The 15,698-nt window shown below is 45.4% G+C and overlaps 1 protein-coding gene across 3 annotated transcripts in view; it reads right to left on the bottom strand.

Moving 5' to 3' along the window:
* MTMR1 (myotubularin related protein 1) overlaps positions 1 to 11,457 on the bottom strand; it is a 74,226-nt gene extending 62,769 nt beyond the window's left edge. For 2 of the 3 annotated variants that reach the window (XR_004058358.1, XM_030933970.1), the window contains exons 1-2: positions 11,147 to 11,441; positions 5,563 to 5,668 (exon numbers count right to left, since the gene is read on the bottom strand). Coding sequence is in view for 2 of the 3 variants with exons in the window: in XM_030933970.1 (XP_030789830.1) it covers positions 5,563 to 5,668; positions 11,147 to 11,298 (258 nt within the window). In the remaining variant the exon portion in view is untranslated. Of the gene's footprint in view, positions 1 to 5,562; positions 5,669 to 11,146 lie in introns of all 3 variants that reach the window. The other variant, XM_030933971.1, reaches the window with a different exon arrangement.
* Positions 11,458 to 15,698: the final 4,241 nt, after the last annotated feature.

Genomic DNA, 15,698 nt, shown 5'->3' with positions numbered 1-15,698 from the left:
TGTACTTAGTAAGAAGAATAAGAGAAAATATATTTGCTCCATGTTTTCCAGAAACAGAAGTCTAAATCTTAACATTTTTAAGAAATAAGTATTTCCCACAAAAACAATGATAGGATAGCACTCTTGTATCTATTACAGTGGTTACAAACTGGAGGCCTATGGTACCATAGGTTTTTTAAAAAAAATTAATTGCTCTTAGGTGGGCATTCCATACTCTCCAGTTCTCTACAGCACTCCTCCATGTCTGCCTAGATTTGTGAACTGTCCCATGAAGGCATCTGAGTTTGCAACCTCTGATTTGTAAGTCACGAGGCCAGGCTATAGATTACAGACGTAGATTTTGAAAGTTCATGCTAAAGTTTCCCTTTTCATAGACTAGGGCCCAATTTAAGAAATGTTAACCAAGACTCAGCTCAAGCACAATGAAGCCTTTCCTATACTCTGCCTTCGACTTCCCTCCAAACGTAATTACTGTACGATCCTATCCAATGATCAAACTTAGTACAAGGTCCTCGCCATTTTCTCATTTTTCTTCAGAATGTTTAGAGAAGAGATATAGCTACTGTGTGTGCGTAGGTGAGGGAAGGAGAACAGAGAAGAGGTGATGATAATGATGAAGCAAGAGGAAGGAAGATGATCACATTAAAACTATAGTGTCCTCAGGAAGGGGAACATCACACACCAGGTCCTATTGTGGGGAGTGGGGGGGAAGGATAGCATTAGGAGATATACCTAATGTAAATGACGAGTTAATGGGTGCAACACACCAACATGGCACATGTATACACATGTAACAAACCTGCATGTTGTGCACATGTACCCTAGAACTTAAAGTATAATAATAATAATAATAAAACTATAGTGTCCTAATTTTCATAAAGCTGGCCCAAATCAAATTCTTTTGAACACAATTGAATAATGTTCTAGCAAGAAAGGCATTTAGAAGTGAATAATCTAATCCAAGTCCCTTTATCCTTCCAGATAAGGAAACTGAGCCTGAGAGACTATACAAGGTCACAAGCTAACCAATATTGTTTATACCACCCCATCATGTTCTCTTTTCATAGCCTAGTCCTACTTTCCAAACAATGGAAGCTGTGATCAACTATGTCACTTCTACCAATAGTTCCTAAAAATGTTTCCATTTTAACTGCATTATTTCATCTAATCTACAGATTACATTCGAATTTTCTTCTTAAAATTTCTGACAAATTCAAGAGAGATTTTTTACCATTTGTTAGCCTAGTAAAAATGAAAGCAATTGAGTTGGTAGTGGAGGGGGGACAAGCAAAACAAATATTTTATTACATTTTGTCTAATAGTCTTAATTATCAGGCCAGTCTTCAGGACGACTCGGTATTAAATCAGGCACTTATTAATTTAGCTGCCCCACAATTCAGTATAATAGCTATCCACTCTTTCAGCTGGGACAATGCTTGCCAAACTTGCCATTTCACATACCACCTCAACAAGTTTGGTTTGCTGTATCTGCAAACTGCCCATACTAATTTTATACTTATCTTTATATTGATTTAAAATCGATTCCTTTTTAATACTTTGCCTGCTCTAAGCCATAACATCCACTAAATCACAAGCCTGATGTGCTGATTTTTCTAATACACAAGAAAATAATTACATAGCTACTAAAACATGTCCATGGACATACTGTCTAAACTCATCTCATGTGATACCAGCGATATTCCGTACTTTAGATGAGCTGACCCAGGCCGGGCGCGGTGGCTCAAGCCTGTAATCCCAGCACTTTGGGAGGCCGAGGCGGGCGGATCACGAGGTCAGGAGATCAAGACCATCCTGGCTAACATGGTGAAACCCCGTCTCTACTAAAAATAAAAAAAATTTAGGCAGCAGTGGTGGCAGGCGCCTGTAGTCCCAGCTACCCAGGAGACTGAGACAGGAGAATGGCGTGAACCCGGGAGGCGGAGCTTGCAGTGAGCTGAGATCCGGCCACAGCACTCCAGCCTGGGCGACAGAGCGAGACTCCGTCTCAAAAAAAAAAAAAAAAAAAAGAAAAAGATGAGCTGACCCTGGGCTGACAATTTATTATATGAGTAAATAATGAAATAATTATTCTCCAATATCTGAGTTGCTAATTATTCAGATTCTTAGTAATATACCAGAAATACAGGGTCCAATCACCAATTTCAACAGATATAAACTCAGGAAGCCTAGGTTTTCAGATTTTATCATGCATAAGAAATATATGAGACTCTTGTTTCCTTGCCTCAGAGACTCTGATTCAGTAAATCTGGAATGGAGCCCAGGAAGCTGCATTTTTACAGGTACTCCAGGGAATGCTGTTTTCGGAAGACCCAAGGGTCACATTTTGAAAAACAGTGGATGAGGCCAGGTGTGGTGGCTGACACCTGTAATCCCAGCACTTTGGGAGGCCAAGGTGGGAGGATCACTTGAGCCCAGGAGTTCAAGACCAGCCTGGACAACATAGTGAGACCCCATCTCTATTAAGAAGAAGAAGAAGAAGAAGAAAGAAAGAATGAAAAGCAGTGGATGGGAATGGGGTGGGACAAAATCTTAAAATCACTCTAGCTTTTCAATAGGATGACTTGAGTTCAAATCCCAAGTCTAACTGTATGACCCTAAGCAAGTCATTTCACCTCTCTAGGCCTCGGTTTCCTCATCTGTTAAATGATGATTGTAATGATAGCTACCTCAATGGACTTTTTTAAAGAAGCAGGATCTCTCTATGTTGTCCAGGCTAGAATGCATTGGCTTTTCACAAATGCGATCGCAGCACACTGCAGCCTTAAATTCCTGGATTCAAGTGATCCTCCCATCTTAGCCTTCCAAGTAGCTGAGACTACAGGCCACCACACCCAGGTTCACTGGGTTGTTTTAAGGCTTAAATGGATGACATGTCAAAAAGCATTACAAAACCACAGAGCTTATATATGTTAGAGGGTTGATAATGATGATGATGACATAGAACCATTCTCGACAGCCTGTTACAACACAGAAGACAATCGTCATTTCAAATAAGATGCCAAGCGCTCTGCTCCATATAAACATCTGCTCCCACTTAATTACTGACGTTGAGTCTAATCTATAATAAATTAGCCCCCAAATTAAGTGTGTATTTCAAATAAGACATTTACACAATAGATAATTTCAAATATCAACTGATGAATGCAACTTAAACCCTCAAGGAACTTTATCTGGATCTTCAGGGTCAACCCCATGCAATAGCTCCCATGCCAGCAGAGTCCCAAAGGCCCATTTTGGTTACCCTGATTTTAAGAACTACTTTATAGGGAACATGTACAATTATCTTTGTGGTTTAGAAATATTTTATTTATTACATAAAAAAAACCTCTCCTTGAAGAAAGTGTAACAACCCCTCAATTATAAATTTAACACCAACTTTTCAGATTTAGCTACAGGGCAAATATAACAAAGACAATTATAAAACATGCTCCCTTACAATAATTCATCAAAGACTTTAGCTATGATCTGATGTAGGAACTTAATTTCCAAAAGAAAGAAAGCCTTATTTTTTCTGAATACCATCTGTTCAACCATTCCAACATGAGCTAATTCTGCTACACAAAATTTGTAAATAGACTAAGATTGAAAAAACTTAGTTGCTTCATGTTAAAGTACAGATTCAGTATGATCTATTCATGTAATGTTAGAAAGCTATGCACACAGTCGACATCCAATCTTTTATAGGACACACACAACACTAACAACTATTCAACCTTAATGAAAACATTACAGTTAACTCATAATTGTCCATAAAGAAAATCACCCCAAGGTGTGACAGCTATTCTGTGCTAATATGGGTTCTTAAGTCTCTCTACTCAGCAGGCAGTTTCTCAGCTAAGGTGCAGGCAATAGAGCAACTGGAACTGGTGCAATCCACAGCTGGTCAGTGACCAGTCATTCACGCATCGGTGATGCAAAAAATGCTTCTCCCACCTGGAGACAGTGTGTTTGTCCGGCCAGGTTTTAAGGTCCAGGAGCCCTAGCTGCTCTTTTATGGGCAAACATGAACACCAGATAGCAGGAAAAACTATTAAGAAATATACTGTCTTCTAGCTGGGCAGATTATCCAATTTCTGCTAATCCACAGCTATGCCTTCCTTTGGTAGGCATAATCAACAGCAGCTGCCAGTTTGGATGAAGCAAGAGACAGCACCATAGCCAAATCTCAATTAGTTGGCCTCCTGAGCCTGTTTCTGCACTTGTTATTACCCTATGAGCTCTAAAGAGAAACTGAAGATAAAGCTCCTCAACAAGGAGCACCTACTAAGAATTAATTCGGATCTTTACTGTAATTCTTGATATTTGTAAGATCTGATGTCTGGCAAGGACCATGATTTTGAGAGATTGTTTTTTTTTTTTTTTTTTTTTTTTTTTTTTGAGACGGAGTCTCGCTCTGTCGCCCGGGCTGGAGTGCAGTGGCCGGTTCTCAGCTCACTGCAAGCTCCGCCTCCCGGGTTTATGCCATTCTCCTGCCTCAGCCTCCGAGTAGCTGGGACTACAGGCGCCCGCCACCTCGCCCGGCTAGTTTTTTTTTTGTATTTTTTAGTAGAGACGGGGTTTCACCATGTTAGCCAGGATGGTCTCGATCTCCTGACCTCGTGATCCGCCCGTCTCGGCCTCCCAAAGTGCTGGGATTACAGGCTTGAGCCACCGCGCCCGGCCGAGAGATTGTTAACTAATGGTAGTCTGGGATATCAAATGCATTTTACACACACTTGTGAAAAATCAATCATCTCTTACTAGCAGGCAAAAATGACTACTAATAAACAGAAACCTCAATTTAGGCAAACATCACTACTGAAATATAAATGTGATTTCATTTAATGTACCTATTAATAGTTTATTGACGTTAAAACGAAGTTAGTCTTTAGCCTTAACAAAGATGGAGCAAGCGATTTTTTTTGGTTTGTTAATTGATTCAATATTTATTGAGCAACCATTATGCTCCAGGATTTTGCCTGGGAAGCCAGTGGTGAGTAAAACTGCCCTAGTCTCTGCTGACAAGGAGCTTATCAGTTAAATTTAGAATAAGCAGGGAATCTAACTTTTAAAATAAACAAAAAGATTTTCACTTCAGTAAGGACTGAAAAATGAGGCTGCCCATACAATACTCTTTTGAGATTTTGGAAAGGTTTTTACACATTCTAGTATCACATGTTAATGCTGAATACTCACAGATAATACATTAAAAAATTGTGAAGTTAGGGAAGTATTGTACATCAAGATATTTTCTGAAACTCACAATACTAACAAAGAAGCTATATGCATTTATTATTATAAAATGGAACTTGATTTTTAAAAGAATCATTGTCATCTAAAGATAGCTTCTCCTTTCAATTACAAAACTATGACTATATGTACTGGATACTGGTAAAATTTCTCTTCTACATTTTAGATCTAACAACAGAGAACCTCTCGTCCTTATTCTCGAGCAAATGGCCATGTTGCATCAAAGGGCCAACGGCTCACTTGAATTAAAACTGCAAAGCTTCTTGGCTACTTAGCATACTGAAAATGAATTAAACACTCAATGTTGCTTACCTTGTAATCTCTGGATACATTTTCTGATGTCACTGAACCTGAAATCTGACTAGAAATTGTAGCAGCTATAAGCTGTTTACACCATTCAACATGTGATCCTGTAGGACTAAAAAAAAATAGCATGGATTACAAAATGTTATATCATAGGATCTCAGTGAAAAAACTAGCACTGAATAGGAATATGATAATACTTCTTTTTTTAGATGAACTAACTAGACTCTTTGGTTACCTTTACATTTAATCTAAGAACTGAAATAGCAACTGACAACTAGGAAATAAGATTAGGTTCCAGGTTAATTTTAAATGAATCACCCAATTTTCTCAAAAAAAGTTGAAGATTCTAGGTGTTAGTTAAGCTTACTATTCTTTACCATTTAATGGAATTTTACTCTATTAAAATTATACAGAAGAAATACTTCTTTTTTTTTTTTTTTTTTTTTTTTTTTTTTTGAGATGGGGTCTCACTCTGTCGCCCAGGCTGGAGTGCAGTGGCGCAATCTCAGCTCACTGCAACCTTCCACGTTCAAGAGATCCTCCCACCTCAGCCTCCCATGTAGCTGGCACTACAGGCACATGCCACCATGCCCGGCTTTTGTGTGTGTGTGTGTGTGTAGACAGAGTTTTGCCATGTTTCCCAGGCTAGTCTTGAATTCCTGGGCTCAAGTGATCCACCTGCCTTAGCCTCCCAAAGTGCTAGGATTACAGGCATGAGCCACCGCACCCACCCGGGAGAAATATGTGAAATATTTATCTTACAGCATAGGCTTTTCAAACATTCAATCAATTTCATGTTGCTAGTTTTAAATCTAGAAAATAGTGTACTTTTGAGTGAAGCAAAGTGACTCAGAAGAAGATCATGAGATTTATAAATTACAGCCTAGAAAAATGACATTCTCTGTGTAGTATTAACAATACCTTACACTTCTATAAGTGCTTTGACAACTTACAAATGGTTTTTATTTTTTATTTCTTTTTTTTTTTTTTTGAGACAGAGTCTTGCTCTGTCACCCAGGCTGGAGTGCAGTGGCGCGATCTCGGCCCACTGTAACCTTCGCCCTTCTGGGTTCAAGCAATTCTCCTGCCTCAGCCTCCCTAGTAGCTGGGATTACAGGCGTGTGCCATCATGCCTGGCTAATTTTTGTATTTTTTAGTAGATATGGGTTTTCACCGTGTTGGCCAGGCTGGTCTCGAACTCCTGACCTCAGGTGATCTGCCTGCCTTGGCCTCCCAAAGTGCTGGGATTACAAGCACAAATGGTTTTTATTATATCAGAGCCTCACAACCATGGTGTGATGAGAAGGCAGAACAGGGACTAGACGACTTGTCTTTGAGGAGAGAAAATTGAGGCACAGAGGTGGCATGCCCTGTGAGAAAGTAGCTGTCCTCAACAGGACATGGAACAACCAATAGTGACTGACTCACTGCACTGAAGCCAGCAGCACAGATCCGAGCCAATCGCTTTATATGAAAACACAGCAATGCAAAGAAAATGTCATCTTTCACTCCCACAGAGCTCTGAGGCATCAAAGCATTTTCACACATGTAGCCTTGCCCAGCCTCACAGTGACCCATTTTACAGATGAAAAAATTAAGGCCCAGTTTTGCCCAAGGTCACACGACTGGCAAGTGGTCAGGCTGTACTCACCTGACCTAAAAGACCACATAAGCCAACTAGGCAGTGAGAGATTTAACAATTGCCCCCAGAGGCCGGGTTCCTCTCACAATTCGGCAAAACACTAAGAAATCAAGCTAGAGGGCTAAGAATACTGACAAAAGTTTACCTTGCAGGTAGCTTTCACTGTAAAGAATGTTTCAGGCCTTTTAAAAAAATCACATCACTGATTAAACCCACACTCACGTATCTGAAGGACAGAAACACCTGGAATCCCCAGGCAATATGGAAAATGACCCAAAGAGTAAAACAAAGAAAACGGAAGTTCTGTGCTAGTGATCCAAATTGCAGTCTCTGATCAAAACAGACCAGAGGTTATCTGTGTGGTTGAAAATACTGAACGAGCAGAAACTCCTACCACATGCCAGGAATCTATATACCACAATTTCGACCTGAGGGGGAGAAGGAGGGAAAAGAGAGAAATTTGTTTCCTTCTTAAAGGTTAAGTCACTTTCATTCCCGCATATATCATACTTTTCTTGTCATAATGCCTTTTTCTGTCAGCACCCACCAGTTGCAAACACAGGAAGAAACTGCAGAAACCCAACTGTTGAGCATGAGTGTGACCTGTTATTACCACCTGCCCAGCATGCCTTCCCCCTTCTTCTGATAAGGACCCTCCTCTTTACTTTGGGGAACCGCCCTTCCCCACATCATAGGCTTCTGTGGGGGAAAGTGGAGAAGAAGGCTGACCCCTTCCTCCACCTGCTCCCACTTGTAGGTGAGTTACCTAGGACCAGCCAATCCCAGGCTTTCCTCTTGGATCCTGAAATACATGGATCTGCATCCAGAGCTGCTGGAGGCCACTCCCCACCCCACCCCACCCCACCCCTACCATCTTAAGGAACTCACAGGGATTAAAAAGTGAGAGGAAAAAAAAGAGAGAGAGAGATGGGGAGTCCCGACGACACCGTTTGCAATCCTGGCCTCAACTGTGCCTATGGCCATCTCTCCTCCTATCTGGAGCAGTTCTGTGAGCCAGGACATCTCATTTGGCTTATGCTAGATTGAACGGTGGTTTCTGTCACCTGCAACCAGAAGCATCCTGGCCAATGTAGTTACACACAGTGAAACATAGTGGGCTAGCAGACAGGAGGCCTGGACATGAGTCCTGCTTCTGTCACCAGCTAACTCCATGATCTTTGGCAAGACACATCCTCTTACAGGACCACAGCTTCCTCATTATTAATTACAGTATTCAGAGCAGAAGTGAAGTCCCCATAGTCCAAGGGACATGGCCAAGTCCCACCCATAGAGCCAGGTTCCATTCTAGAGGTCACTCTTCAAAGAAAACTGTGAATCTGAGCTTGTTGAGATGACAGAACTGAGAAAGGAGGCCATGATTCCTCCCCCATCCCTTCTCTGTAGTCTGTGCAATTGCCCTCTATACTCCTGGTGTCAGTAACTACTTACAGGCTGGAGGCTCCCAGCTCTGTTTCTCCAAACTGGACTCTCCTGATCTCAATGCTGATGTTCCTACAAGACACGTCCACTAGTTTGGCCCAGAGACCCTGCTAATTCAACCTGTCTAAACCAGCAACAGCCGCTCAGCCCCACAACCTACTCCGCTCCTGTGTTTCCTAACTCAGGGCGCAGAACAGCCAGTTACCCTTCCCCCACATGCTAGAAAGCTGAGGTTTGTCTTGAAGCCCACCCAGCACTTCCCCCTCACATCTGAATGGTCACCATGTCGGGTCACTCTTACCTGGTAAGTATCTTGAAAATCCACCCAGCCCTATTCCTAGTCCAACTCCCCTTTCCAGACCCTCATCATTCTTCTGTGAACTCCACGTGCCTCGTGTATTTAAGCCTCACCTATAAGCCCATGACTCCCCAGTTTGAATCTCCAGCTCAGACAACCCTGAACTCCAGGCTCAGATAGAACAACTATATCTTTGACATCTATTCTGGGACATATAATTGGCATCTCAAAATTAATAAGTCCAGAGCGAAGAGCCTGATATTTTCTAACCCTGCTCCATCTTAGAGAGACCTCTCCATCTCAGCAACACAATTTTCCCACAAGCTAAAGTTCTGGAACTCTCCCAGATTCTTCTCTCATACCGAACAACCAATCTTCAGCAAACCCCATTGGCTCTACCCTGCAGGTCTTCAAATTACATCTAGAATCTGACCACTTCTCCCCTCCTCCGCTCCACTCTGGCCTGAGCCACCATCTCACTTGGCTTACAATAGCCTCCTACTGCCAGTCTCTGCTTCAACTCCTTTCCCTTTCACTCTATTGTCCACATAGCACCATGGAGAGCCTACTGAAATCTACAACAGATTATGTCACTCCTCTGCACAAAGTCCCCAATGACTCCCCATGGTCTCTGAGGCTCTCCACCATCTGGCTCTGTGACTTCTGTCATCCCTTACTTGTCTCTAGCTCCCTCCTTGCTAGTGACACCTGGTCTCCTTGCTGATCTAGGAACACTTGGCTCACACTCACCTCAGGGGCTCTGCACAGGCCTCTGAATAGAATACTATCACTGACCCCAGGTATCTGTATGGCTGGATCCCTCGCCTCTTAGGGGGCACTACTCAAATGTCACCTTTCTCAGGCTTTCCCTGATCATCAAAATCTCTGAAGGAAATCAGAAGATGAGGCATATTTGGAGGTGACACATTCTGGTCTCCTTTGGCTCCTTAAATGATTCTGATGCATGCCCATCCTGAGTACTTCTGTGTTCGCCTCTACCACCTATCTCATTTATCACATTCGATTTCCACTGTTGGTTGGTTTGTATTCTCCACTAGATGGTAAGCCTAGCAAAATGGTGAGACAGCAAAAGTCGTGTTGTGCTATTCTCTGAATCGCCCAGACCTCGTGTATGGTTGAATATTTGCAGATGTGTGAAGTCCTCACCATTTCAAGTGCTGTCTTAGCTCTGACTGGTTTTCAGTGACACTAACCACTTGGGTAATTTATTAAAATATATTGTAATTACACTGAGGTAGAAACAAAAGTGAAGGGAATGTTTCTTGTTTCTGCGCTTTTGGAAACTCCCAAAAGTTTGGCACAATGGTATGACCAAGACAGGCAAGAATGGGCATGTAAAACTGACTGAGCTACATTACAGCAGTGCATGCTGCCTGAGTGCACTCTGGTGTCAGAGAAATGGCCAAGTTGTGGGAAAACTGGATGTTCTGGGTTACAGGATAGGTCATCCCTTGTCGTCTGAGGATGGGGTGGCCCCTCCCAGATAGACACGGTCACTTTATGTTTCTGATTTCTCTTAGTTCTGCAGCTGCCTCAGAAGCAGTAGGCTTGCTTGTGTGCTCATGAAAACAATAAACTGGTTCCCTCAAAGTGTGAAGAACTGAAAGTAAACCGTTCTGTTTTCTTGCTTCCTGAGCAGTTTGGACGTTTTCCATCTCAGATTTTTGCCTCGATCTGCACCAGCTCCCACGCCCGCGGGGTCCCATCTTCCCATCCCCACTCCCAATCCCCCATCAAAGACCCTAAGCAGCCACAGCGGAATTGGGGTCTTAAAACCACACGAAGCAAGGTGATGCTAAAAGAGGAGAGCCCGGGTGGGATCTCCCTCCCAAGAGAATTGGTGACCTGGGCAGGGACAGCCAAGCGGTCGCCAAGGGCAGCAGGTGGCGGCGCGGGAAGTGGTTTGACAGCTGCGAAGCCCCTCCCGGGGATCCAGGAGCTGGGGCTCTCGGGGCGGAAGTGAGCCAGGTGCGCGGCCCGCAGCAGGTCCGAGGGCGGCAGCCCCCGGATGGGGCGCTGAGGTTTCCGGGGTTTTGGGGGAGGAGGGGCCCGAGGGGACGGATGAAGAGGGGCAGCCCATCTCGCCTCGGCCAGGCCCTGCGCGGCGCCCGGGGAGGGGGCGGGCGGGCCTCGCGCGGGGCACTCGAGAGAGGGGCGCGAGAGGCCGGGGCAGCCCGGGCCCCGCTTACCTGTCCAGGGTCTCCACGCTGGGCTGCCGGGAGCCGGCGGCGGCGCCCCCCACGGCCCGAGGAGGCCTCCTGCCGCCCGCCGGCCCCGGGTTCGGGCCCCCACCGCCCTCGCAGCCCGCCGCCGCCACTGCCGCCGTCGCCGGCCTGTCCATGGCGCGCCGAGTCCTGCCGCCTTGGGGAAGCCGCCGTCGGGACGGGAGCGGCGGCCGGGAAGATTTCGCCGCTCGCCTCCTGCCGCCTGCTCTACTGCCCTCCCGCCTCAGGCGGCCGCCGCCATTTGCTGTCACCTGGCGGCCCCGCGTTACCCACAAGGCCGCGCGCGCGGGGGTCGGGGGGCGGGAGCGGGGGCGGGGAGGGCGGTGCGCGAGGTCGGCGCCGGGAACCCCCACCTCGCCCAGCCCCACCTGGGCGCTCGCCCGCGGAGCCTTGGAGCGGGGGTCTGGGACCTCCTGCTCCAGCGACCTGGGTACGTACAGAGCCACTGGGGTTCGGAATCCCCAAACGGATTATGCGTAGCGTGCTTCGCTCTATAGTTACACCGGGTTGACTGCAGAGACGTGGGGTGTAAAAAGAAGTTTGAAGACATTCAGGTATTAAAAATGATTCCCCCCCTCAGTTGTCCTTCCCAGAAAAGGTATAGGACAGCTCAAGCTCCCTCGGTCTTGACATCTTGAAGCACGAGCAATTCCGTGCATTTTAGCAATTCCTCCCCACCCCATTCTTCCCTCCATTCTCCCGCGCCCTCCCCCCCACCCCGCCGCCACAAACCCACCTCCTTGCCATCTGTAGGGCAACCAAGTGTTCTGATGCCGCCCTCGGAGCTTCCGCCCATGGTTTATGTTAAGGCTAACATTTAACTTCTGTTGATTAAAAATCACTGTTATGAAAATCAAGCCAATATCTTGGTGAGGCGTTTAGGACATTGGCTTTCTGGGCTAGATTTATTTCCTTGCTCATTTTGTTTGGGTTCGAATATTCAACAGCTCACTCCTGATTAACCCTCTCACCTCACTCCTGATTAAGTTGGAAGTGGGTGTGTGGCTCATGATTAAGCCTCTTTGCCTGTGATTGCTCTGGGTGTAGACAGGAGTCCTACGACCCAGGTCTGGCAAAGGAGATATAAAGGGAACAATTCGCTCACTGTTAAAAGGCAGAACTGCAGACAGGGAGTTACTCATGCCCATCCCAGACCCATCCTGCCCTACCAGTTTAATAACTTCAAGCTGAACTTTGAGGATATGATGCCTGAAGCCCAACAGCCATCTTACACACAAGAGGAGGTGAGCCTGGGGTAAGAAGATGACAGAGTGTTGGCCGGGCGCGGTGGCTCAAGCCTGTAATCCCAGCACTTTGGGAGGCCGAGACGGGCGGATCACGAGGTCAGGAGATCAAGACCATCCTGGCTAACATGATGAAACCCCGTCTCTACTAAAAAATACAAAAAACTAGCCGGGCGACGTGGCGGGCGCCTGTAGCTCCAGTCACTCGGGAGGCTGAGGCAGGAGAATGGCGTGAACCCGGGAGGCGGAGCTTACAGTGAGCTGAGATCCGGCCACTGCACTCCAGCCTGGGCGGCAGAGCGAGACAAAAAAAAAAAGAAGATGACAGAGTGAGGAGGGCTAGGAGGAAGGAAAGGAAGATCCCCAGACAATAATACCTCCTATCTCACACTGGAGAAGCACCTACTGCAGGTTGCTGGCTTTCTAAAATTAGTAAATCAAACGGTTAGCCTACTGTTATGGACTGAATGTTTTCGTCCCCCTGAAGTCCATATGTTGAAGCCCTAACTACCTGTGTGATGGTGTTTGGAGATGGGGTCTTTGAGAGGCAATTAGGTCATGAGGGCCAAGCTCTAGTCTGATGGAACTGGTGCTTTTTAAGAAGGGTCACCAGAGAGCTTGATGTCACGCACTCATGAGCACACTGAGAAAAGGCCATGTGAGTACACAGCAAGAAGGTGGCCTTCTGCAAGCCAGGAACAGAGCCCTTACTGGGTCCCTGCTGGACCCTTAATCTTGGACTTTCCAGCCTCCAGAGTTGTGAGAAAATAAATTTCTGTTGTTTAAGCCACCCAGTCTATGATATTTTGTTTTGGCAGCCTGAGCACACTAAGACACCCACTTTTAGTTGGGTATTTTGTTACGAGTAGCTGCAAGCATCTTAGCTGTGCTGAGAATTGTCAGAAAGAAAACAGTGCAACTTTAAGCATATTTTAAGTACCATATTCTTCAAGAAAGATTAGGTCAAAGAGGAATTCACTGTGACACTATCATACTTTCAATTCAGTTAAGTACACTTAGGATTTAGAGGACGGAGGTGAATCTGACATATCCCTGCCTAAGATGTTCACAATCCAGTGAAGGGGACAGACAAATTAACAATGACATTACAAGTTGCCAAGTGCTATAATGGGGACAGTTGCACAGGAGTGAAACACCTACCCCAATCCATAGGAGAAGAGGAGGTCAGGAAAACTTCCCCAAAAAGGTGACATAAAACTGAATCTTTAAAGATGAGTAAATCCTTGATGAGGCAAAGGAGTCAAGTTATTCCAGGCAGAAGGCACAGTTATGGGGACAGGTGTGGATTAGTAGGTATATTAATCTGTTTTGCTTTGCTATAAAGGAATACCAGAGACCTGGTAATTTATAAAGAAAAGAAGTTTATTTTTGCTCACAGTTCTGCAGACTGTACAAGAAGCATTGTGCTGGCATCTGCTTCTGGTAAGGGCCTCAGCAAGCTTACAATCATGGTGGAAGGCGAAGAGGGAACAGGCATGTCACATGGTGAGAGAAGGAGCAAGTGAAATGTGAGGGAGGCACCAGACTCTTTTAAACAACTAGCTCTTGCATGAACTCATAGAACGAGGATTCACTCATTACCACAGGGAGGCCACAAAGCCATTCCTGAGGGGTCCACTCATTACCACAGGGAGGCCACAAAGCCATTCCTGAGGGGTCCACCCTCAGGATGTTCACAATCCAGTTCACAACCCAGACACCTCCTGTTCAGCCCCAACTCCAACTTTAGGGCTCACATTTCAACATGAGATTTGGAGGGCACAAACATCCAAACCATATCTGTAGGTTAAATAGCTTATTATGTGCAAGAGAATGCCAAGAAATTGAGTGTTACTGGAGCATAAAGTCAGACAAGATAAGTGAGGATCTGGACTGGTAGGCCAACAAGTTTGGGCTTTGTTCTGCAGCTCACCAGATCTCAAATGTGAGTGTGCAAGAATCAGCCCCAGTCTGCATTTTCAGCAAATGCTCCCATGATTCTGATGCAGGGCTTACTGCACTTGGAGAAATACTATTGTATAGTCCCCCATCTATGTCCATTTGATAGACTGTGCTTCCAAAGACAGCTGTAATAGTATCCTCCATCCCACACACTCTTTTGCAAGGTGACCTTACCACTCACACATCAAGAGGTGGATTCTGTTTACCTTCTCCTTGAATGTGGACTGGCCCTGTAACCCCTTTGACCAATAGAATGTAGCAGAGGTGATGCTGTGTAATTTCCAAGGCTGTGTAATTTCCAAAACCCTTAAGGGGTTTGCAGCTTCCAGTTTGCAGCTTCCAGTTTGGTTTCTGTGCATACTCCTTCTTGGAAGTCAGCCGCCATACTCTGAGGAAGCCCAAGCCACCACAGGGAGAGGCCCATATGGAAGAGAACCAAAGCTCTCAGCCAACAGCCCTAGCTGAGTTCCCCAGGCATCATGGCCAGAAGCCAGCACTAACTGCCAGCTAAGTGAGTGAAGCCATTTCAAGTCTTTCAGTCATTCCTGTGGACTAGCAAACACCACATGAAGCTGGTGAATCATACAATTGACTAACAGATTTTTGAAAACTAATAAATTATGGCTTTAAGCCACTAGGTTTTGGGGTGATTTTTTGTGCACCAATAGAGCGCCCAAGCATTGCTCTTGATGAATGATCCAGAGAAGTAATCCCCTACCTGTTCAGCTCCCTTCCCCATTCAGTTGTAGGAATCCATGCACAAATCATAGCCACACTCCAAGGAGGGTACTCCACAGTAGTAGGTCAGAAACTGTTATAATCTAAGATTTTACCCTGCTGGCAAGCTGAAAGTTTAGTTGATCACCACACTCTAACACTCTGAGAGAAAATATAAAGCCTCTGGGTCCAAAACAAAGAGTTTATTATTCACAGCAAAATCAGCAGCCACAGCAGTATCTTGGATCTGCATCCTGAACCCCAGTCTCCACAGAGTGGCATGCTGTTCTGCAGTGCAAACTTGCCACTCTTACATTAAGAGGTGGTATCGGCTGGGCGTGGTGGCTCACGCGTGTAATCCTAGCATGTTGGGAGGCCAAGGTGGGCAGATCACCTGAGGTAAGGAGTAAGATCAGCCTGGCCAAAGTGGCGAAAGCCCATCTCTACTAAAAATACAAAAATTAGTCGGGCATGGTGGTGCACGCCTATAATCCCAGCTACTCGGGAGGCTGAGGTAGGAGAATCGCTTGAACCCAGGAGGCAGAGGCTGCAGTGAGCTGAGATCGTGCCACTGCACTCCAGCCTGGGCGACA

Source organism: Rhinopithecus roxellana, chromosome 7 (assembly GCF_007565055.1).
Source record: "Rhinopithecus roxellana isolate Shanxi Qingling chromosome 7, ASM756505v1, whole genome shotgun sequence".
Taxonomy (NCBI): Eukaryota; Metazoa; Chordata; class Mammalia; order Primates; family Cercopithecidae; genus Rhinopithecus; species Rhinopithecus roxellana.
Note: the sequence above shows the minus strand (reverse complement) of the source record. Positions and strands in the feature narration are given on the sequence as shown.